At 57.3% G+C, this 24205-nt stretch overlaps 1 protein-coding gene across 1 annotated transcript; it reads right to left on the bottom strand.

Annotated features, from left to right (window-relative positions):
• Positions 1–9618: 9618 nt before the first annotated feature.
• SEMA6C (semaphorin 6C) lies at positions 9619–22272 on the bottom strand. Its single transcript, XM_040998559.1, has 20 exons — positions 22237–22272; positions 20260–20309; positions 18361–18535; positions 15887–16001; positions 15524–15587; positions 15324–15380; positions 14896–14997; positions 14583–14673; positions 14256–14375; positions 14018–14106; positions 13565–13782; positions 13175–13306; positions 12792–12944; positions 12438–12611; positions 12043–12189; positions 11756–11830; positions 11568–11617; positions 11379–11423; positions 11042–11137; positions 9619–10682 (listed from the first exon to the last, which is right to left on the bottom strand). Exons 3-20 carry the CDS (start codon positions 18479–18481, stop codon positions 9619–9621), a joined length of 2913 nt encoding a protein of 970 aa, XP_040854493.1. The 5' UTR covers positions 18482–18535; positions 20260–20309; positions 22237–22272.
• Positions 22273–24205: the final 1933 nt, after the last annotated feature.

The following is a 24205-nucleotide window of genomic DNA, read 5'->3' on the forward strand; positions in this document are numbered from 1 at the left end:
CTGATGCTTGGAGGTAGAGAATTAGCCAGTTGAGCTATTGCTCACCCTCAATTAAAAATCATTTTTGGGGCCTAGCACATTAGCCTAGTAGCTAAAGTCCTTGTCTTGCCTGAACCAGATCCCAAATGGGCACAAGTTCGTGTCCTGGCTGTACCACTTCCCATCCAGCTCCCTGTTTGTGCTCTGGGAAAGTATTAGAGGGCAGCCCAAAGCCTTGGGACCCTGCACTTACTTGGGAGAGCTGGAAGAAAGCTGGCTCCTGACTTTGGATCAGCTCAACTCCAGCTGTTGCGGCCACTTGGAAAGTGAACCAACAGATGGAAAATATTTCTCCCTGCCTCTCCTTCTCTCTGTAAATCTGACTTTCCAACTCAAATAATAATAAATCCTTTAAAATTGCTTTTTAAAATATTTATTTATTGCAAAGTTAGATATACAGAAGAGAAGAAAGATCCTCTGTCCAATGATTCACTCACCAAGTGACCACAATGGCCAGAGCTGAGCTGATCAGGAGCCAGGAGCTTCTTCCAGGTCTCCAATGTGGGTGCAGGGTCCCAAGGCTTTTGGGCCATTCTTTACTGCTTTCCCAGGCCACAAGCAGGGAGCTGGATGGGAAGTGGAGCAGCCAAGATTAAAACCAGCATCCATCTGGGATCCCAACTTGCCAAGGTGAAAACTTTAGCCACTAGACCACCATGCCGGTGGTCACTTTTTTTTTTTAAAGATTTATTTTATTTTTATTGGAAAGGTGGATATACAGAGAGGAAGATCTTCCATCCAATGATTCACTCCCCAGGCGACCGCAACAGCTGGAGCTGAGCCAATCCGAAGCCAGGAGCCTCTTCTGCCAGGTCTGCCACGTGGGTGCAGGGTCCCAAAGCTTTGGGCCATCCTTGACTGCTTTCCCAGGCCACAGGCAGGGAGCTGGATGGGAAGCGGGGCCGCAGGGATTAGAACCGGTGCCCATATGGGATCCCAGGCGTGCAAGGCGAGGACTTTAATCACTGCGCCATCCTGCAGGGCACTGGTGGGCACTTTTTTTTTAATTTTTATTATGAATTTTTATTTTGACATTCTTTACATAGTTAATTAGGGTAAGAAGGTTCAAGAGCTATAGGAAAGTGGATAATACTAGTATGTTTTCCATATTGTTACCTTCATGTTTAAAGGGGGACATTAAGGGGGAAGGCCCACCCAATTTCCCACCCTCCCCAGGTCCCGGATGTAGGGCATGCTCTGAGGTTCTTGCTCAAGTGGTTTTGATATTGCAACAGTTATGAATTGCTGTCAATCTTGCCACTCCAAGCACTATGAGGTCTGTGAAAAACCCACTGATTGACATAGTCCATCATAGCTGAGATGGTTGGTTGACCTGTTCTGTCTTCTCTCTTTTCTTCGTTAGGGTTCTTAGTCCAGCATTTAGATTAGGAAGATCTCCAAAGAAACTTCTTGTATGTGCTAACAAGTACAGGGCCTGGCACCATCCCTCGCCCCAATCAGCTGGTGGTTGCAATTGCTGGGTTGCTTCTGTTTTCAGTCCCGACTTCCACTGGAACCAATGGGTGTTGCAGTCCAGCCTGGTTCTGCCCCGCACATACTTGGCCCTCACATAAACCAGTGGGAGCTGCAGCCTAGTTGGAGTGACCCACAATAACCCCCGCCAGGCCCACCCCCTACCCTGGTTTGCCAGTAAGTGTAGCAGTAATCCAGTCTGTCCCACACCCCATTCCACCCCAGTCGCTGTCTTAGTTTTATGTCCTCCCGTGGAAGTGGTAACCCAAGAGGGATGAGCCCACTATTTCCCTCCCAGGCCTCTCCCACTCCCAGATTCCAGCTGATGCTGTGGCTAAGCCCAAACAACCCTCGCCCACTTTAATTTTGTTTGCACCAGTAGGAATAATCCGCCCAGCCCGGCTTTTCCCTGATCTAGTCCACATGAGGTGCACAGGTGTGGTAGCTCTGCCTAGTCTGGTCTGTCCCCATCCCAGCCTATGCTCTCCTACAGAAGTAGCTGTCCTGCAAAGGAACCCTCCCTTATTCCCCTGCCGGCTCTGCCCACCTCCTTTCTTGTTCTCAGGCTGGTTGGGCGCTGTGGTCCCTTCCGGTACGGGCAACCTCACCTCGGCATTCCATATTGTGCACTAGTCTTTGTTGCGACCGAACCTGGGTCGACCCACACTGGTGCCTGGATTTGCCAGTGGATGACGTGGACAGATTCAGCCTGGTCTTGCCCCCACGTCTGCCAATTGTATGCCAGTGTGTAGCTTTCCATGGCCTTTTCTGGGCTGTTTCCTATCATGTTTCTTGCGCTTACCTGCCGGGTCTGTGTCCTGCCAGAGGAGTTGCCTAGGCTCCTCCATCAGAACCTCTCCCAATGCCAGGTTTCATGCTTACCAGTGGGTCCATGAGCCAACCCTACTCAGTCCACTTCCTGCCATAGCAGGAACTGTGGCTTTTCCTGACTGGCCTTCCACCCAATCTGGTTCTTACTGTTGGATGTTCCAGCCCAGCCATGGTTTGTCCATACCCACATATGGCTCACACATGGCTCAGTAGGGGTTTGAGACCTTGCCTAATCCATTCCACATCTTTCCTGGTCCTCCAGGACACCAGGGGGTGTTGGGGTCCGGCCCAGTTCGTTGCATCCAATCCCAGTCCACACTTGTGCCAAGGGAGACTACAACTGTTTCCAGATCAGAACACAGCCCCTCTTCCAGGCCATGCGCCTCTTGGTGGGAACCTCAGCCCAGCTAGGGTTGTCCCCTTTGCTCCCCAACCGGGTCTGTTCCCAGCCATAGATCACTTGCCTGCCAGTGGATGCTCTGACTCAGCTTGGCACAGCCCCTCCCCTGTCCCGAACTCTGCCTTAGACACTGTGGCTTAGCGTCCCTGGCTCCCGCAGACCAGTAGGTGCAAGAGCCTAGCTCGGCATGACCTCTGCTCCCTCCTGGTTTCTAGTTTTACTTGTGGGCTAAGGTTTGCCCAGTCGTGCCTGATCTACTCTGTTCCATTACCAGTTGACACATTAGCCAGCTGTTGGAGCTACTTTTGCAGGACAAGCCCCAAGCCATAGCTTCTGCATGGACTGGTATTTGGTGCTCAGCATTGTTAGTGATTACAAGTTTTACAAAGGAAGAGTTACAGCCTGTACAGGTCCAAGAAACACAATGGGTTCTACCTGGAGCTAATTAAGCAGCGACTCAAAGAACCAAATCCCCAGAGCTCCCCGGCCAGGCGGCCAGCATGCGGAGCCTGGCACAAAATGGTGCACTGGCCACCCGGGGAACTGCTCACCACGTGCACATGGTGACTGTCCGAGATCCAGGCATGAGACGCCCCATCCTGAGACCCACCAGCTGCCAGGAGGCTGCTGGAGGTTTAAATTCCCAGGCCCAAGGTCACGTCCCTCCCAAATCCCATTCACCACCCAATGAAGGCAGCAGGTGGGTCTTGGACCTGCCCAGTCCCGGAGAACCCCCCTCGGACTACTCACCCCGAAGGAAGCAGCCCCCGGAACCCAGCAGGCCCGGGGAACAGCTCACCATGTGCACATGGTGGCTGTCCGGGATCCAGGCATGAGACACCCCATCCTGAAACCCACCCCTGGTGGTCACTTTTAAAATTTTTATTTGGGGGCCCAGCGCCCCCAAATAAAAATTACAGTCCTTGGTTATAGTCCTCGCCTTGCACGCCCAGGATCCCATATGGGCACCGGTTCTAATCCCTACGGCCCCGCTTCCCATCCAGCTCCTTGCCTGTGGCCCGGGAAAGCAGTTGAGGATGGCCCAAAGCTTTGGGACCCTGCACCCGTGTGGGAGACCCGGAAGAGGCTCCTGGCTTCGGATCGGCATAGCATCGGCCATTGCGCTCACTTGGGGAGTGAATCATCAGACGGAAGATCTTCCTCTCTGTTTCTCCTCTCTATATATCCGCCTTTCCAATAAAAATAAAATAAATCTTTTAAAAAAATTATATTTGGAAGGCACAGTCAGAGGGGGAGATGGAGGGAGATTCACTTGCCAAATGGCTTGAATGCCCAAAGACAGGCCAGGCTGAAGCCAGGACTCAGATCTCCCACATGTGTGACAAGGGCCCAGGAACTTGCCCATCCTCTGCTCTTCCCCAATCACATTAGCAGGGAGCTGGATCAAAAACAGAGTGACCAAGCTTCGAGCCATCACTGAGCTGCAGCACTGGCACTGCGGATAGCAGCTTAACACACTGTGCAATATGCTGGACCCTGTAGAGAACTTCAGCTGGCCTCTTGAGTGTACATTGTCCTCCCTACCTAAAAACCACAGATGAGCAGCTGGCGGGAATGATTCTGTGCCTTTCACAGGAGTAAGTGCCCATGGAGATACAGAGGTTAGCATGTTAAGCTAGGAGACTGCGGAGGTTTGCCCTGCTGCATTCTCAGCTGCTCCTAATGAACAAGGCCTTTGCTGCTGCCTCTGTGCCAACTCAGTGCATGCTATGGGGGAACGCAGTGTTAACAGTCTCCATGGATGTCCAGGTCTGAACTGACCAGTCTGGCCAGCCAGATGGTTGTCTGCATATATTGTAGAATTAATTCCCTTCAAAGCTGCCCTGTTGGCAGTGAGGACACGTTTCTGGAAGATGCAGAGAGAAAAATCAGTGCATGACCTTTGTTCAACATCTAGAGCCACCAGGCAGGCTGTCCAGGTCAACACGAGGGTGTTTCACAAACTTAATCTATAGTGGGATTAAATTTTATTTTGCTGCAAATTGTTTTTCAAATCCATGCAGCGCTTCCTACAAACCCTATGAAGATCCCTCATAAACACAGCCTTTGCTGTGCTGAGGAAAAAGATCAGGAACTGGAAGAGCCTTGGGAAGCAAAAGAACCTGTAGTATTAAGGAATTACAGTCCTTGGGAAGGGAGCGGTGCAGGGAATTGCAGCAAGGCTGGTTCATCTGCCTCTTAAGACTCACGTCCCATATGTGAGTGCCTGAAAACAGGCCTGGCTCTTCTGCTTCTGACCCAGTTTCCTGCTAATGCAGTTCAGGACACAGCAAATTGTCCCTAAGTACTTGGATCCCTGTCACAGCTGGGAACCCAGACGGAGCTTCTGGCTCCTGACTTCAGTGGGACGCAGCCTTGCTGTTGCAGGTATGTAGGGGTGGATGGAAATCTCTGTGTCTCTGTCTCACTTTGTCATTCTGTTTTCAAAGAAGTTAGCAAATCTTCAAAAAGGAAAATTGTAGTGAAAAGTGAACATTTGGTATAACAGTTTACTATTTTAGGGGACCCAATAGGATAGCTCAGTTGGAGTCAGATCAGACAAGGCTGCTGTACCCATAGGTATGTGTGAAGAACAGGGTGGAACGGGCTGTGTCACTGTTACCAGTGCAGCTGCACATGAAAGCTTGGACTGGGGACAGACATGGTATGGGTCTATAGGGATCTCCATGACCTACATAGCTAGAGCATGTAGGCGTCAGTCTGAGATAAAGGGGTCTCCCTGACTGCGCCACTGCACCCATCAGTACGCCAGAGAGTCAGGACTGGGGGTGTGCCAGGCCAGGCTGCCCCACTTGCTGAAATGCATGAAAGTATAGTTGGGATCTAAGGGGTCTCCCTGACTGGCCCATTATATGTGCCAGTGCACATGAGAGCCAGAGCTGGGATGGACTGGATTGAACCACAGGAGCTGGGACTTGGTGTCAGCCTGGTAGGAGTTCTGAAGTGGCCTCCCAACCAGACAGGAACATTTGGGAGATAGGGCAGGCACTGGCTGGATAGGGCAACCCGGTCAGGCGTGGGCTCCCAGAATCACATGAGAGTGCCTTAGACTGACAGGATGCCTCATCTTAGGGACATCCCATGGACATGTGGTCCAACTGCAGAGCACATGCTGGGGGACAGGGTCATGCCCATTGCTGACTCCAGAGAAAGGATGAGGAACAAACCCAAATGCACATGGAAGATAAGACAACTGGATCCCATAATCCAGTAGAAGTCCTCCAGTACCTCTTCAAAAGGTGGAAAGAAAGCAAGTGGCACTACAGTTCTGTGAGAACTCAGGCCAGGTTCTATGAGAGCACCTAGGCCTGGGGACACACTGAGGCAGATACGGAAACCAACAGACCTTGGAACTTACACAGAGAACAAAGAGCCCTGTGTGGGCAGAAGGACTGTGTCACCTGCTGCACAGCGACCCCTCAAGCCCCAGGACACTTCTCTGAGGTGACATCAATAGACCATCTCCCTCTGGGCACTAAGAAGGTCTGACAGCAAGGAGCAGCGCACCAACATCCACCTCCACCCAAATCTCTTACCCCCCCGCCACCTTACCTTCTCTGCCCCTATCAGGAGCCCATGTGAGTCTGCAATCCTCACCCCTTCACCTTTATAATTAACATTAAAAAATAAATAGGGACGAGCACAGACACATAATAGGCTAATCCTCAGCCTGAGGTGCTGGCATCTCATATGGACGCTGGTTTGAATCTTGACTGCTCTACTTTTGATTCCTGATGATGGTTAGAAAAGCAGTGGAAGATGGTCCAAGTCCTTGGGCCCCTGGACCCACATGGAAGACCCAAAATAGGCACCTGGGCTCCTGGCTTTGGATCGGCTCAGCTTACTTACTGTTGGGATGCTCTCCAGTGTACCTGGTAAAAGTGGTGATCTTTGTAGCTTCAGACTTTGTATTTTATGTTCTTGAACCTCACTCTCATAAATATAACATTAAATTCTTAGGAGTCAACAGTTCTGAAGGGTCAGCTCATCTCCAAGCCTGAGGTTGGGGTGATGACATCAAGAAAACATAAATCTGAGAAACGGGAATAGCGCAGGCCCCTGTGTGTCAGCCCCCACAGGATCCCAGATGCTGAGCAGCTTCTCCAGCACTGTGCACTCAGGTCCCCAAGGCCTTGCACACGCTGATGGACTCAGCCTGCTGGGGCCCTGCTTTCCCCATCACCTCCCGGGAGGCCTCTGGGAAATCAGCTGAGAAATCCCTGCGGATGAGGAGTCCACACTCTGGTTTTTCTCAAGATAAAGTCTGAGCTCACGTTCTGATTAACAAACGGCTCTCAGCAGATTCCTCAAACGAGGTCATGTTTAGGCCTCCGTTTTCAGCGGTCATTTCTTCAAATTCCTCCCCTTGATTTATGAGTCATTGCTGTCTGTCAGAAAGAAATATTTGGTGAATATAAATGAACTACATCCTTGATAGTGGTCTATTTTATTTTGGGGGCTAAGAACCATTTCCCACACAGCACTTACGTTAAACCGATTTCTTTTTTATGACACTTGACACATCTGTGGGGACCCATGTTCTTCCCATTCCTTACGTGGAGCATTGAGGAAAGGGTAGTTCAAGTGCCCAGGTCACCTCCCCAAAAACCATTGCTGACATGACCACATGGTTGCTTCCACCAGCTGGCACTGGGAGCCCAGCTTTACCACTCATGCCTTAGATGTCACCATTCTCATAGACAAAAAGATCTTCCATCCACAGGTTCACCCTCACTAATGGCAACAGCAGCCAGAGTTGAGGCGATCTGGAGCCAGGAGCCTCGTCTAAGTCTCCCACGTGGGTTCAGGGTCCCAAGGCTTTGGGTCATTTGAACCATGCTCTACTGCCTTCCCAGGCCACAAGCAGGGAGCTGGATGGGAAGCAGGGCTGCCAGGATTAGAACCGGCACCTGTATGTGTACCCAGTGCTTGTAGAGGATTAGACTAGCCAATTGAGCCATCACACTGCACCCTCTGCCTTTCAAATACACATATAACCAACATCCTTTACAACTAACTACAAGCAAGACTTGAACGTGTAAGTTGCTGCTGTCAACCAAGAGTATATTTACTTCTGTACAGCCGAAAACTAGGGATTGCGTGTGACCAGCCACCGTCAGGGCAATGAGTGCATTTGGGAGACCTGTCTCTCAGAAGGCTGCAAGTGTGCAGGCTTGAATATTTTCTTTGGCCTCACTTTCATGTGGTGTTGTAAGAGGATTATTGTCAGCTATCGAGAAGAATCCTCCACTGTTTCCTTTGCTCTTTTCTGCAGTCTAGAAAACCAGCAATGTTTTTTGGGGGGAGTTTGTTTTGTTTTGTCAAAATTACAAGGATACAACGGGAGGTGGGTTTGCCTGGTAAAGCAGAGGGCAAAGTTAGGAAAGGTCTAAGAGAGAGTTTGGAGGAGTAACTCTAACAAGGCACCATGCTGCGCTCCCTTATAAAACTCAGGCACAGGCTTAGGGCCGAGCTCTGCCTTGCCACGATCAAGGGCTTGAGCTGCACGCCACCTCGGGGTGCTTTGCCACACTGTGTGCGGCTGCGACCCGGTGGAAGAAGATGCGTCAGGGAGCTCAACCGGCAAACGACTGAAAAGCCTTCGCAGCGAAAAGGTTCTGTCTGGCCTGCAGGCGGCGCCAGGCTTAGGGCTGGAGCCGGGCCACACTCCGGCCACGCGCCCATCTCGATCCGGTATTTGCAAACCCACAGAAGCCGCCAGCGCCCGCCCGCGCCAGGCCTCAAGTGTCCTTAGCGCCAGCGCGGTGGGCGGAGCGAGCCGGGCTGTTCGTGTCTCCTATTGGCTCCGGGGGGTTACAGACAGACGTCCATCGCCAGCCCCTGGAAAGGAGCGTGGCGACAGCCGCACGCGCCGCCACCTGATCCCCGGGCGCGGCGCAGGGCTCGAGGGCGGCCGGCAGGACCACGCATGCGTGCGAGGACGCGCAGAGCCGCTGGGGGAACTCAGGAATGGGGCCGCGTCCCCGGCAGATTCCCCACCCCCCGCAGCCTACCGCTCACGTGATCCAAACTTGAGCCACACTGTTTAGCCTTCCTGACGTGACGCTTCCATCCCCTTACGCCGCCAGTAATTCCCTCCCGCGGCCTTGACACAGTCCCTCTTAACCTCAGTCCAGAAACGGGCCCCGACCCCACCCCGGGGTCCCCTGAGCCATTGCTTCCCTTGCCTCCTTCAGGAAACTCTGCTCTGATTAAGCCCGGAGGGACGGCAGTCGTCTCCAACGTCTGGGGAGAGAGCTCCGGGCCGAGGTGCCGAGGTGCGGGGCCAAGGCCCCAGGGCCGACCTCGCCCCCGCCCGCCCCTCGCCCCACTCCCCTGCGCGGGCGCGCACAGGAAGCCAGGCAGCCGGCTCGGGGACACAGCTGTATTGGGAAGCAGAGGCTCCTACACAGTAGGAGGAGGCACGTCCCAGTCCCAGGAGGCCCGAGAACTCTGTACACAACACGCGCGTGGCCGTGGCCCCAGCCGTGGCCGTCCGTCCGTGCGTCTGTCCGCCCGCCCGCCATGCGGCCCGCCCGGGGCCCGGTCTATGTAGGAAGCCCGAAGGGGCGAGTTAAGGCAGCTTGGCTGGAAGGGAGGTGGAGGGAGTGGGAGTCAGCCAGTGCACCCCCGAAATGCTGTGGCTCACTGAGGGGACAAGCTTCTCGCCTCCCACTCCTCCCTCGAGGACACGGGATGGGGGTAAAATTCAGTCAATAAATAACCCCGCGGTGACCAGGGACCCCAGGAGACTCTCAGAGTCCAGGAAAAGCTGGGGGGTGGGGAGACAGGAGGAAGAGGCCATCTGTCCTTGGGCCTCCGTGTGCCATTTGAGGCCGTCGGAGCAGTTCCCTTCAAAAGTTAAAATGGCTGCCGTTAGGGACGGCCTGGTGAGAGGGCCCGAGGAGAGCCGGCTTCGGCGACAACGGGGATTTGTCCATGTCCACTCTCTTCGGGGCGCGGCCTCGGTAGCCCTCAGGCCGGCCCAGGTACAGGAGGTGCCTGCCGGGACCCCCTGAGTACCTGGAGGAGCCCCCGGAGGGCACCCGCGTGAGCAGGGCAGGGGGCGTGCGGTGGCTGGAGAAGGGCAACCTGCGGCCACCCCCGACCCCGAGGCGCGGGGCGGGGGCCGAGAGCGCTGGCCGGGCTGCGGGGACCGTGCCCTTGCCCTCCGGGGGGATGTCCAGCCTCAGGGGTGGGCTGCATTCCCGGGCTAGGGGGCTGGGGTCTGCAAAGAGCGCGGGGGTGGTGGCCACAGGCTCGGGCGGAAGCGGCCGCGAGGTAAACGGGGCCGGGGCCGGTGGCTCGGCCTCCTTGCGGGGCGCCTGCTGGCCGTGCAGGTAGCGCAGCAGTTCCTCCAGGGTGGTGACCTCCACCGCCTGCCCGGGACAGCCTGGCGGCGGCGGCCTCACGAGCACGCGCGGCGCGGGCATGCCCGCCGCGTTCCCGCCCCGCGCGCGGCCCGGACCCTCCTTGGCGTTGTTGCCGTTCTGGTTCCACTCCCAGGGCCCCCCGGCGACGCGGTGGTGCTTGGCGGGCAGCTCGGGCGTGGACTCCGGGGTGGGCAGGCAGGCCAGCTCGGGCGGGGGCAGGGGCACAGCCTCGGGCGGTGGCAGAAAGGTGCTGTAGAGCTGTGGCGTCTGCGCGACGGCTCCGTCCTTGCCCGGCGGCGGGGGCTCCGGGCCACCGCCACCGCCGCCATGCAGCCGGGCCAGACTGCGAAGGGAGAGCGGGCGCGGAAGCCCGGGAGTCTCGATGTCCTTGCTTCGACGTCGTCGGTGGGCGCGGCGACAAGCGCAGGAAACCAGGAGGCCCGAGACTGAGGCGCCCAGGGCGAAGGCGGCAGCCACGCTGGCCAGAAGGAGTGGGATGGGGACGGAACGGGCGGCCGAGGCTGGGGGGAGGTCCCGGCGCACGCCTGCCGACCGAGAGGGAGGAGGGCAGGCCTCAGCCGGGGCGAGGGGGCAGCATTTGCTGCTGCTGTTGTTTGCACTCCACGCAGCCCGGGGCCCTTGGTTAGAATTCACCTCCCCGGACCCCATCAACACACGCAGCCCACTGCACCACCCCACACGGGACCGAGAGGCCCCATCCCACTTCTGGCCCCCTGGAAGCCATGCCAGAGCCATGACCACACTTGCCCTCGTGCACAAGGAGGTGGGTGAGGCTGGGAGGCCCAGCTCTGGGGAGGGGAGAGGAGAGAAAGGGTGGAGCTGAGCGCCCCAGGAGTCCGCAGCCCCACACTTCGCTCCTGTCCCTCCCCGGAAGCCCCCTTACCCTGAGTGTGAGCTCCAAGAGTGGAAGACTGGGGCCGGGGGTGGGCATCACTGGGGGGACTGGGGGTCTCAGGGGCAGGGCCAGGACCCAGAAGCACTGGTGACAGAGACCAGGCCAGAGCCAGTGAGGCCCCTGCTCCCATGCCCAGCCCCACCCTCCCGCGCCAGGCTCGACATGCAGGACAGTCTTTGGTTTGTTGATGCAAAACTATTTATTCAGGCCCTCCTGTGTGTGCGGAGCCCTGGGCTGGGGATCTGTCCCTCTCTGAGACTCTGGGGGTGGCAGGGCAGGGGGAACCAACGCAAGGGCAGGTGTGGCTGGGACAAAGCCAACTCACCATAAGCTGAGTTTCCAGGGCCAGACTGGCTTCCTGTGGCTCCATCTGCGATGAAGAAAGAGGGTGAAGTCCGGAGAGAAGAGTCGGGGGAGGGGACACCGCCCAGCCTTCCAGAGAAGGTGTGGCAGGGATAGATGGGGACAGGACAAGAGCCCGGGATGGGACGAGTGTGGTACACCCACCGTTTACCTTGGCAGTGTTCTGTGGAGTCCTGGCTCCCAACCCAGTCCACATCCATCCTGGGAGGAAAGGCAGGTAGCTCAGGGCGGCCCTCCCCGTGCTCCACATTCCCCCGCTGGGGGCTCACCTCAGCTTTCTCTCTCTCGGGAGAATGGATGACTTTGTTCTCAAGTGCACCCAGGGCCCCCCTCACTTACCCACCACCTCGGATGTCCACACAGCCCCTGGAGCTATGCCAGCCACAGTATGGGTCCTGAGAAGCCAGGCAACTCCTAAAGATGAAAAAAGCCAGGCTGAAACCCTCTCCCCAGGGGTGACAGTCCATCATGCTGCTTCTCCCACCCTGGCCTGCAGGAGGCTCCCAACCCCGCCCCTGCAACACCCCCATCTCCAGCCCCTGCCCACTGCCCCACAGTCGCCTTCTGTCCCTGCTCTGCTCCTGTGTCCACTCCTGCCACATGGCCATGCTTTAGGCCCTTCTCACCTGCGGCAGGCCCCGTGCCGAGCACACCGGCTGAGTGGGAGGTGAACGATACAGCCAGCAAAGGCCACAAAGAGCCGGTGGCTCTCAGTGTCCAGCTCCAACCCGATAATCCGCCGTGCTGTCTGCACTGCCCGCTTCCCACCGCACCTAGGGTGAAGCCAGAGGGAATCAAACATGGAGTGGCCCAAGCTGCCTTTCCCCTGGCTGCATGAAAGGAGGGAAAACAGCCAACAGCACCACCAGCCGAGCTCAGTGTGTGCAGCCATGCTGTCCAGTCTTCTCCCTAAGTCCCTCCTCCACCCCCACCTGGCAGCTCCAGCCCACTAGCCATCCCCACCTGTCACCTTGCATCCCACCCCTGCTCGGCAAGGGGGCCTACCCTCCAGAGGCCTCACCGGGAGGGGCTGTAGGCGTCAATCTCTTCCAGGAAGACAGGCTCGGGTCTCCCGGCTGGGCCCCCCGGGGGCAGCACCTTCAGCACTGTCCCATCATGGGAGCCGAGGAACAGGACAGTGGTGTTACTGTGGGGACCAGCCATGCCATCCACAGCTACCTGGGTCAGTAGGGCCCTGAGGGGACAGGCCTGAGGTCAGGGCAAGCTGCCTAGTGGGAGCCACAGCCCACACCCTTCGCAGGGACCCTAGAACTCCCACCCTTCGGCTTTTCCCTTCCCTCGGCAGCCTGATCTTGCTGGGTCCAGAAAAGAGGATAACCAGGGGGCAAGAGGTCAGTGCTGCTGAGTCCCCTACCTGCTGGTGAGGGTGAGGAGTGGCTGATGGGTGGCAGGTGGCACAGCAGGGTCCAGAAGTGGGTGAGCCTTGATGAAGATCAGGACATCATCAGGGAAGTCTCGAGAAGAGGAGAACAAGGCAGCTCCACCCACGCCTGCACAGGAGCCAGGCCTGGAGGGGCACACAGTGAGGGGCCTCCTTAGCACACTCATGCCACTGCTTCCCCTCCCAGCTGCAGCTCTTCCATCCCACCACCGACCCACAGCAGCCCCTCCCCAGGCCTCAGGCACCTTAATCCCTCCTCACAGTCCCTTCTTGGAAGCAGACACGGCTTGCCTCCACATCTCCTTCCCCCTCACCCTCTGCCCTGCCAACAGTAAAGCCAGCCCCACCCTGAATACCTGGGTGAGGGCACCCTGTCCTCAGACACAGGGGTCCAGGCCCCATCCAGACTCCTCTGCTCCTTGAACTTGCCCTCAAACCCACGCTCAATGTCATCCAGGTAGAAGGCACAGACTGCAGAGCCAGGGATGCTGGGGGAGTCAGAAAAAAGATGCAGGATGGTTGCTGAGAGGGAACAGGGCTTCCTCCAGGTACCAAGTAGTAGCTTCCAGCCAGTGGGGCAGCCATGGGAGGCAACACTCCAAGCAAAACAGGTAGGCAGGACAGGGAGGCGTCCTTCCTGGGAGCGTTCCTCACCACCCCGGCCGCATGGATAGATTTTGCCAGGGGAGTTGGGATGCTGGTGAGGCAGGGACAGATTGCATCCCCCTTGCCAGCCTGGTCCCCACCTGTTGGTCTGGGTGGTGAAGACTCCAAAGAGCGCTGTGCGGCCATGCAGGTTCACAGGCCCGGTCAAGGCCTGCAGGACATCAAAGTAGAAGGTGGAGTCCCCAGGGACCGAGCAGTTGAGCCGCAGCTTCAGGAAGGACGTCCAGTGGCGGTCCAAGGCCCGCGGAGAGCCGCCCATGTCACGTTTACAAACGCGAGCAACTCTGGAGAACTGCACCTATGGGAAGGGAGGGGCCGTGGAGCAGGCTGAGTGAGAGGAATGCTGTGCTTAAGAGCACCAAGTGACCCATGCTGGGGTCACAGCAATTGGGGTGCTGGGTAAGAATGGGGGGGCACGGCTGGGTGTGGGAGCAGAGCACAGGGAATCCTGTGTTGTGCACGTTAGGGTCAAGAAGGTCTCCTCTGACTCAGAAGGGATCCTTCTGGTCCAATAGAAACCCCAGGCTCCTTACCCTTCCCAGCCGGGCATCTTCCACGGAGACCTCTCGGAAGAAGAAATAGACGTGGTCTCCGTGCTCCAAAGCTTGGACGAAATGCGGCTCTGCAGTGGGGAGCAGGAGGAGAGCCTGCTCCGGAATGCAGGCCCTTACACCCACACACACAGGCCCACCCAGCCCACCAACCCCACAGAGCATCTGCCTGCCCCAGTCACCCGCTCCCCACCTCGCCCTCCCCTAGACCCGCCCTGACCTCGGAGCCACTTGGAGTCGTACTTGGCGGAGCGGAGTGGGGGCTGAGACCCCAGGCTTCTGTAAACCACAGCATCGCTGGCCTGGAAATCTGCCGCTGTGGCTGAGTATAGACTGCCCTCTGCAGGAAGGGGCAGAGGAGAACTCAGGGGTCCATACCCAGCCCCTTCCCTCCACATTCCTCCCTAGCCCTGGACAGTGCCACCACCCTCCACTTAGAGGCTTGAGGGGAAAAGACCAAGATGGAAGATACCACGGGGTGGAGGAGGGGGGTGGGGAGACACTCCCTCCAGCCATGCACCTGCTTCTCACATGCCCAAGTGCACACCTGCAAAGATGGCCACGTTGGACTGGGTGGCATCAAATGGGCACCGAGCCTGCCCACTCAGCTCCTCGCCCTCCTGCTGCAGCGAAGTTATCTGGCGGCAGAGCGAGCAAGTTCCTAGAACCCTTAGAGTCTCGGAGCCTGGCTCCACAGCCTGCTTTCTCACAGGCCCAGACCCCCTCCCCAGTCCTCTGGACTCCCTGCAGCCTGGGCCCTCCGCCCCCAGCTCCTAATCTTTTCCCATCACATTACATTGACAGCATATCATGTATTCCCCCTCATACCTCCCATCCCAACCCTGCCCTCTCCTTTGTACCCCATAGCTGCGGCACACGGGGCTGAATGAGTTCGTTCCACAGGCCAGGAGCGTCTGGGAGTCCCAAGGAACAAGGACACGGATGTAGTTGTAACACTCGTCCTAAAGAGCCCAGAATTCTCAGTCAGTGACAGGATGGAGAGGGGTGGTGTCATCACAGTTACAGCACTGGAGGGAGGGGATGAAGACCCAACAGGTTGTGTGCCAGCCCTCCGGCCTTCTATCCTGATTGCTTTTGGTAAATAGTGCAAAAAAAAAGGGGGGGAGGGGAATGCATGACTTTTCTTTCCTTCCCATGTTCCTCTATGACCTGAGCTGGACAAAATGGGAAGGCTACTGGGCATGGTAGCAGACTGTTGGAGCAGAAGCTGTAAGCTCCCCAGTGCCTCATCTCCATGCCCCCCCACAAACCTCAGTCCCCGCCTCACCGTCAGCTTTCCCCGCAAGGCACAGTTCTCCACATCCTGACTCCGCCATGTTAGATACTGGAGAGAGAAGTCGCAGAGGGAGGGTGGTGAGTGACCCGGCCCGGCCTCACTCATGGTTCCCTCTTCCCAACTGCGTGACCTCCATGAGACTTGTCCCAGGCTCATCTCCATAACCCACCCTGTCCCACACAGCCCCTCACCTTGTTGGGCACCAGGCCCTCCCTTTCTTCTTGGGCTTGAAGGTCGAAGGAGAAGACGTGATCCCTGAACAGTAAGTGAGGAGGGGTAAGAGTCAAACCAAGATGTGCCCTCAACCCTGGGCCCCGCAGCCCCCGCCTCACCCCTGGTCATCTGCTTGGGGACAAAGAGGACAGTCCCCGCTGCCCCATACCCTCCCCCTTGCCCCATGCCTTGGCATGTGTGCCCTGAGTCCAAGCGTGTCTAAGTCCCATGGTTTGTGCACCTGCACGTGTCCCCTGCAAGATGCTGCAATGGCCACGCAGGTCCCTTGTCTCCCCAGGAGCATGCAAGTCCGCCCCACAAGTGTGCCTCGGCTAGTTTACCGGGCAGCCACCAGCAGGGTCCGGTTCAAAGTGAGGAATCGCTGAAAGTCCAGCCCAAGTTCTGCAGCCACAGCATCTTCCTCCAGGCCCCGGAACCAGGATGACGGGGAAGAACCTGGAGGATATGGAGAGGCAGGGTGTGAGGGCCAGCCAGGGCATCACACATTCCCTGCCCCAGTCACATAAAACCCAGCCTTGGATAACACAGACATGTGAGAAGAGAGGTACCCCAAAACTATTAAAAATACTATAAGGGGCAGAGTGCGATGGCCTAGCAGCTAAAGTCCTCACCTTGAATGCCAGGATCCTATATGGGCGCTGGTTCTAATCCTGGCAGCTCCACTTCCCATTTAGCTCCCTGCCTGTGGCCTGGGAAAGCAGTCGAGGACGGCCCAAAGCCTTGGGACTCTGTACCTAGAGGAGCTCCTGGCTCCAGATCAGCGCAGCACCAGCCATTGCAGTCACTTGGGGAGTGAATAATAGGACAGAAGATCTTCCTCTCTGTCTCTCCTCTAGGTATATCTGACTTTGCAATAACAGTAAGTTAAGCCTCTGCCTACAGTGCCAGCATCCCATATGGGCATGGTTTGTGTCCTGGTCACTCCACTTCCAATCTAGCTCCTTGCTTATGACCTGGGATGGCAACAAAGGATGGCTCAAGTCCTTGGGATTCTGCTGCATCTGCATGGGAGACCCATAAGAAGCTCCTGGCTCCTGGTAGGAATCAACTCAACTCTAGCCATTGCAGCCATTTGGGGAGTTAACCAGTGGATGGAAGATCTCTCTCCCTGTCTCTCCTTTCTCTGTAATTCTGCATTTCAAATAAAAATACACAACCTTAAAAAAAAATACTATAAGCAGCAATGAATATTAAATCTCAGAAAAATGTGTTAGCACTTTACCATTAAATTTTTTAGAATGTTTATTCATTATTATTTTTTTAAAGATTTATTTTTATTATTATTATTATTTTTTTATTGAAAAGGCAGATATACAGAGAGGAGAGACAGAGAGGAAAGATCTTCCGTCCGATGATTCACTCCCCAAGTGAGCGCAACGGGCCGATGCTATGCCGATACTAAGCCAGGAGCCTCTTCTGGGTCTCCCACGCGGGTGCAGGGTCCCAAAGCTTTGGGCCATCCTCGACTGCTTTCCCAGGCCACAGGCAGGGAGCTGGAAGGGAAGTGGGGCTGCCGGGATAGAACCGGCGCCCATATGGGATCCCGGGCGTGCAAGGCGAGGACCTTAACCACTACGCCGCTGCGCCGGGCCCGTATTCATTATTATTTATTTGAAAGGCAAAGTGACAGATCTTTCATTATTGATTCAATTCCCCAAATGCCTACAACAGCCAGAGCTGGGGTAGGTCAAGGCCAGAGGCCAGAAACTCCATCCGAGTCTCCCACATGGCTGGCAAGGAGTCATCTGCTGCTTCCCAGACACACTGGCAGGAAGCTGGATCGGAAGCAGAGACAGGACTTGAACCAGGCAGGCACCATGAGGTTGGATAAGCTGTAGCTAACCCACCATGCCACAGCATCTGCCCTGAGAGGCACCTTCTTATGTACTACCTTAACCTAATGAAGGAGAAGTTGTTTAATACAACTTTGAATGAATTCATTTCTCCTGAAAGCACTTGGCACCAGCAATCAGGGTCAAGGCTGTCTGGTTTCAGAGCTGAGCTAGTCCCTTCTCAGAGCTGCTTTGGGGCCAGCAGTTTCCACGTATGTACCTCTATACACTGTCCCAGCTGGAGCATTCACTCCATCTCCCTCCACACCCTCCCTCGATCCCTTTCCAGGCCACCTGGGCCCTCCCAAGTATCTGGCTCCTTTGACCAACTCCTGCACACATCCTGCCTGAAGGCAGACACCATGGTTATGGGGTGTCGGAGGCTCCCAGCTCAGGTACAGCTGCTGGAGTGTCCATGAGACACTCGGAACTGCATCGCTCATGCCAATGTGGGCTACGCTCATCTGTCTTGTGACTCTCAGTAAACCAACTGCACTTCCTCCATTGTTCACGTCCTGCCAACACTTGCCAATAAAGGCTTTTCTGTCATGGTGGGACCTCAGCCCACCGGTGGAACAGGTGGATGGGAGGGAGGGAGGGATGCAAGGCAAGAAGGAGGGAGGTCAGGGGTGCTGGGAAACATGAAATAGCCCCAGCTTCCATTTTGTAGCTAAGAGTCACAGCAAACAAATGCAAAGGCTTGACCTGGTGCCAGGCTCCTTGGCACTGCCGCACACTCCTTCACTTCACCCTTAAATGCTGCCCCCAGGGAGACCACCACTATTGCCTTGAATTTTGGACCACCTTTACACAGTGAGGTAGCATTCTGCAAGGATCCAGATCTGCTGTCTGGTGGACAGTCCAAGTTCTCATTGACTACACAACACTATCCTTAAAATGAAGAACTCACCACGCAGTGGGGGTGGAGGAAGGGGGAGCTCCTCTCAGTATGGCTTGCTCACCTCGAAGATCAGAGGTCAACAAAGGGAGTGGATCCTGAGGAAAGACGGCCCGGGCCTGGGGAGGTGTCAGCAGCAGCAGCAGCAGCAGCAGCAAGGGCATGAGGTGGGGAGCACGGGGCATCCTGTGCGGGGCAGCTCAGGCCCCAGGGGGTACCCCCTCACCCATATGCTGGTGCTGAAACGGGAGACAGAGAAGAGTTCGTCTGAAAGAGGTGCAGGGAGGTCCCCTCCTGGGCTATCCCCAGAAGACCCTGGCAGGTCAGAGAAAGTGCTCCCTCTCGGGCGCTGCCCCAGGCCCCAGCCGGCTGTCGCTGTCACTCAGGGCCCTCCCCTCTCCAACCAGCGCAAACTGGCTGCTGTGGGGCGTGTCTGCACTGACCCCAGGTGAGGACAGCCCCTCCCAGTCACCCCTCCCTGACTTCCTCCTCTCTCCCGCCTGGGTTGGCTGGGTCAGGGGCAGGCTGTCAGTATAGGTGACACCTCTCGGCCCCCCTGCCTTGTGCTTCCCCCTTCTCAGCTATAATTAGACACGCACGCCTTAAAATTAGAAATAGTGACTCCTTGGCACTGGGAGGAGGAGGAGGGCAGCCCCCCAAGGCACCCTGGGAGCCATGCATTGCTGCGCCCAGGCACAGGCAGCTACAACGCAGCCAGGGTCCTCTCTTAGGCTGGGTCCTCTCTGCAGGGAGAGAGGGGGAGAGGCAGGGGGAGCAGCCTGGGGATCATGGTGCTGACCTAGGCTCAGGCATCAGGGGGCCCTTCCCACTGCTAGGAAAGAAGCTGGGGAGGGAGGAGCAGAGGGCCCGTCTTAGCCAAAAACGAATCTGCATCAAAGCCAGATCAGAAGCTAAATTTAGCTCGGGCTGCAGCTGTCTCCTCGACCACTGTGCCCCCTCCCAGCCTCTAGAGCCCCCTGCTCCATCACTGGCTCCTAAGAACCAATGCATGTACTTAGTGGGGGGAGGGGGCAGGGAGGAGTAGGAAGGGCAGCCAACCCACCCAGCCCAGCCCCTGGGTATAAAAGGGACTGGTAAGGGGAAATGGCTGAATCTGTCCCTCTTTCCCTTTCTTCCTTCCCTCATCGGGGCTGCCTCTAAAATTGAAGCATAAATAATTCAATGACAGGCAAACAGAGCCCAAAGTCCGGGAAACGATGGATATGGTGGAAGCAGTGATGAGACAGGTCTGCTTGCTACCCATCAGCCTCCCCTCCAGCCCGCCGACCCTGGCTGGTGACCCACGCAGAGGGGTATAGCAGTGGCCTGCCTCCCCTGGAGTTGAAGCTGGGGGGGAGTTGGGGGCAGAGGCTGAGCAGGCTCCAAAAATAGGGTCAAGAAAGGAAAGATTCCTTTCTTGTGCAAACAAATCTCAGTAGTTGCCCGCCCCCCCTGCCCTGTCCCACTAGGAACCCTGAAGGAGAGGCAGGCCCAGCCCTCTCCTGTCTCCCCAGTAACTTCTGTCTTACAGAGACAGGACCCAAGTGTCCCCCACCCCCAATCCAGCGTCACCGGTGGGGTGGCTGACGTCAGGTGGGGTCCCCAGAGAGTGGGAGGAGGGGAAGGGTTAGAACACCTAATGATGACCCCCTCCCCTGGGGCCCAGCTGTCAGCCCGCTAACGACCCTCTGCTTGGAAAGGGGGAGACTTCCTCCCTTCCCCACCATCCCCAGCCTGTGCTTCCGGAAGCTGGTACACCCAGGGGAAGAGAGAGGGACACAGCTTGTTTCCTATCCTTCCTAGCTGCTTACCACATCCCACCCCCCCTCCCGAAGTTGCCCTGGGCAACTGATGTCTTCACCCTGGAAACAACTTTAGTTCCTGGTAAGTGGGGAGAACAGCCAGACCCCTCGACCTGCTTCTCTGGCCCCACTGGCTTCCCCCCACCCCGCCCTCTGCTTACCTGGGGCGTTGACACCTGTAGGGGTTGAAGGGGAATAGGAGACCTCTGACCTGATGAAAGAAGGAACAAAAGGAGGGACGCGCCTAAGTCACCTGTCACCGTGTAACCTTCACAGTAGATGGGGGCGGCGGTGCAGAGGGATGCGGTGATGGTACTTTGGTTACAGAGGGGCTTGTAACTCCACGCTCAGAGATGTGAGGGCAGAGGAGACAGTCCCAAGTCAGAAACTCTCAGAACTGTAGGGTCAGCCTTGGGAAAAGGGTCACTGAGGGAGTCTACTGGAGGCTTGAGGACCACTCCCATGTTAAAGCCCTCAGACTCCAACAGCCTTCTGAGCAAAAGCGCCCTAGCCAGGGACAATGGAGTCTAATTTGCATCTCATTTACATGCTTTTCATTTCCAGGCAAAATGTTCTGATAGCGAGCACCCCCCCTCCGGCCCCTGCCTTCTTCTAGGAGTGAGCAGGCCTTACCCCTCTGCCCCCAATTTCTCTGCCCCCAGGGACCCACACCCCTTTTTCACTTGGGGCTGGATCCATCCAGCTTCTAAAAGCACTTTGCCTTTCTCCCTTAGACTCAACTGTGACACACCTTTCAGAGGAGTTTCCTCAATTGCTTTGTGGAGCAGCATCTGGGTGGCTCCCGCCCAACCCCAGGCCTGGGGACAGGCTCCCAGGGTCCTGGAGTCATCCCAGCTGCAGGCCCCCTCCCTCTGAAGCAAATGAGAGATAACTGGCCCACTTTCTCCCCCTTCCAGATCCTCCCTTGCTGGGAAGAAGAGGAAACAGCCTTCCTCACTCCTTCTGGCCCAGCAGCCACCTCTGGGGAGTGGCCAGGGTCATAGTCAGAGTCTAGCGAGGCTGGGGAAGGGGAGACCAGGCTGGGGACAATAGCAGGAAGCCCGTGGGCTGTTCTCCGGCCCCAGTCCACCCTCCTCAGGGGAGCCAAGGCGCTGGGAGGACCTTGCCAAAGAGCCTCCTTCGCTTCTCCAGCTTTTCCCCACCCTCAGCTCAGCTCTCTGCCCCAGGCTCAGCACCTTCCCTCCCGCCGCCCAACCCCCAAGGAGGATAATCCAGGTGTCTAGCGCCTCCCGGGAGGTGGGCCTGGGGCCAGGGGCTCGACGTGTCTCCCCCTCACTGGATCCAAGGCTCCGAGGAGGGGCGGGTAGCACAGTCTGGGCCGGGACCGGGTCCCAGAGCCACGTTAGCGGGAGGAGGGGCTGGAGGGGCCTTGCAGGCGCAGACTGAGGGGGATGGGAGCGGGGGTTGGGGAGCGGAGGCGGGTCTCCCAGGCCAGTGAAACAGGGCCAGGGGCTGGGAAGCGAGGCCAGCGCTGAGCTTGGTCGGTAGGTTTGGGATGCAATCGCCAGCTAGGCTCTTCTCTCTGGGAGCCCAGTCTAACAAAGCCCTGGGCCGAATGGGGTGAAGGAAAGAGCTGGGCGCTGGGGCTGCTGTCTCTTGGGGCGGGATTGGGGGGGGGGGGGGCAGCATTCCCGGACTCTCTGCCCAAGCCAATCCCCCAAGGAGTCTTCGGTCTCCCGCCTGCGCAAGGACAGACGCGCAGTCCTGACACCAAAGTCCGGAACGACGCTTCCTCCTGCCCATCCCTGCAGCGACATTGAGAGGGGCTGCTTCTCCTTGCAAAGTCTGGGTGCCTTAGTTTCCCTGCTGGGAAGGGGACTGGGCAGGGGCCAGGTCTTCCTCCCTCTGCACGGTGCGTGCCTCCAACAATCCCTTTCCAAGCTCTCCAGACCAGCTGGATGCAACTCGGAGAAAACCCTGACGGAAAAGGCGTCCAGATCCTTTGCCCGATCATGCAGTTGGTGGGGCTCAACCACGACCCCTTCGTCCCCCGAGTGCCGCTACTCTGACGGACGGCCCTCTTCGCCAGCCAGACACACACGACGCGCCCGCACCCTCCGGATCCCTGGAGCACTTGGGAAGCTTGCCCCTGGCCAGTGGCGCCCACCCATGCCTACCCGGCTCCCCGAAGCCCCAGCTCTGTCCCCGGATACTTGCTCTCCGAGATCCGGGTCAGCTGGATCCAGATCGCAGCGAGCAGCCAGCGGCCCCGCGAGGCGCGGAGTTCGCAATCCGTAGTTGGGGTACAGAAGAGGTATGAGGAGCGTCCCAAATGGACCGTGCTTGGATCTGGGCTCCGAGTTACTGTCGGGCCGGGAGAACCCTGGGTCCGAGGGCAGCCCCCCACTCTGTCCGCGGATCCGCGGAGGAAAACAATGCGACCGCCCGGAGCTCTGGGCTCGGCCCCAGCCGCCCCGCCCGCCTCCCCGCCGGACCCGCCTCCGGCCCGCCTCCAGGTCGCCACAGCTAATCCCGCCCTCGGAGGTCGGCGAGATACCGCCTTCTCGTCACCTCTCCGCCAATCGTACGGATCGGGGCGGGACGCCAGGAGCCTTGTCCACCTAGAGCGCCAGGCCGGGAGGGCGAGCCGGAGCCCGGCGCGAGATGGAGAGAGCCACCGACAGTCGCTGAGACCCGGACAGGGGAGGAGACACACACAGACACACAGACCGAGCTGACAGAGAGACGGGGGAAGCACATCTCACCGGGAAGCAGGAGAAGCTGGCAAAGGAGACAGGAAACCCGGGGGCCTCGGCAGGGCTGGGCTGGCGAGCCTGCGCCGTCCTCCCCGCCTTCCCCTCCCCACGGCTTGGGCGACCCCGCTCGGAGGGAGACCGCCCCTCCTGCCCCGCCTCTCCTCCACTCCGCCCCAACCCTTCGTTCTCTGTGGACCCTTCAACTTCTTCTTATTTCTCCCCATGTGCAGCTGCTGGTTCGATCCTGACCCCAATAAGAGGCCTACTGCACTTGGGGCGGGACTGGAGACCTGGGAAGGGGAAAGAGACCTTGTCAACAGGGAGCTTCCCCTCTCCTCTACCGGCACGGCAGGATGGACTTGGGCCACTAGGGCAGGAATGAGGGAGCCAGGAAGCCACTGTGCCTGGCAGTCGGCCTGCTCGTTGATGGAAGAGGACAGGTGAGAGGGGTTGAAGCCAGAAGAGGGCTATGGGGCCCAAGCCCAACTGACCAATGGACTCTGCTCGGGAAAAGGAGCGCTGAGAGAGTGGGACTGACCATGGCCCCAACCCCACACAGACGCAGGCTTGGTGGCACCTCGTTTTTGCTCGGAGGGCCCTGGGCATCCTGTCTGACCGAAACACTGTTCCTTCTCCATCCTGATCTCCCATAAAGATCCTTTTACTCTAAGAATGTCACTGAGGAGAGAGAATAAGGCGTCCAATTTGGTATTATTGTCTGCTAGGATTCTTCCCTGTGTGGGGCTGGGACAAATGACATTCTCAAAATTCCCAGGCAAGTAGGTGATCTGGGAGACATTGGCATTCTTGGCTAGTTCTGAATGGGCCCTTCCACTGGCATCTTGGTATCTGGACCAGAGGAAAGGAGGGGCAGAGGTTTGCCACTTCTCGGCCAGCCTTACGGGACCTGGATCAGGGTGGGCAACACCCCGCTGTGAGCAAGGCCCATGAACATACGTGCTAAGAGACACACTCAGAGGCTGAGGGCTAGGAGAAGGTGCAAGATCAAAGGAATCAGAAGCGATGAGGCAAGATGAGTTGCTGAGGGAGCCTGCACCCCAAGCCATTCAGCAGACAGTTGGGATTATTTCAAAGACTAGAAAAAAGTTTTGAGAGAGGGCCCAATACGGAAGCCTAGTGGTTAAAGTCCTCCTCTTGCATTCACTGGGAACCCATAAGGGCGCTGGTTCATGTCCCGGCTGCTCCACTTCCCATCCAACTCCCTACTTGTAGCCTGGGAAAGCAGTCAAAGACGGCCCAAAGCCTTGGGACCCTGCACCCGTGTGGGAGACCTGGAGGACGTTCCTGGCTCCTGGCTTCAGAACAGCTCAGTTCTACCTATTGCAGCCACTTGGGAAGTGAACCAGTAGACAGAAGATCTTTGTCTGTC

The sequence above is a fragment of the Ochotona curzoniae genome, unplaced genomic scaffold, assembly GCF_017591425.1.
Source record: "Ochotona curzoniae isolate NIBS_2020 unplaced genomic scaffold, NIBS_Ocur_1.0 scaffold_1037, whole genome shotgun sequence".
Lineage (NCBI taxonomy): Eukaryota > Metazoa > Chordata > Mammalia > Lagomorpha > Ochotonidae > Ochotona > Ochotona curzoniae.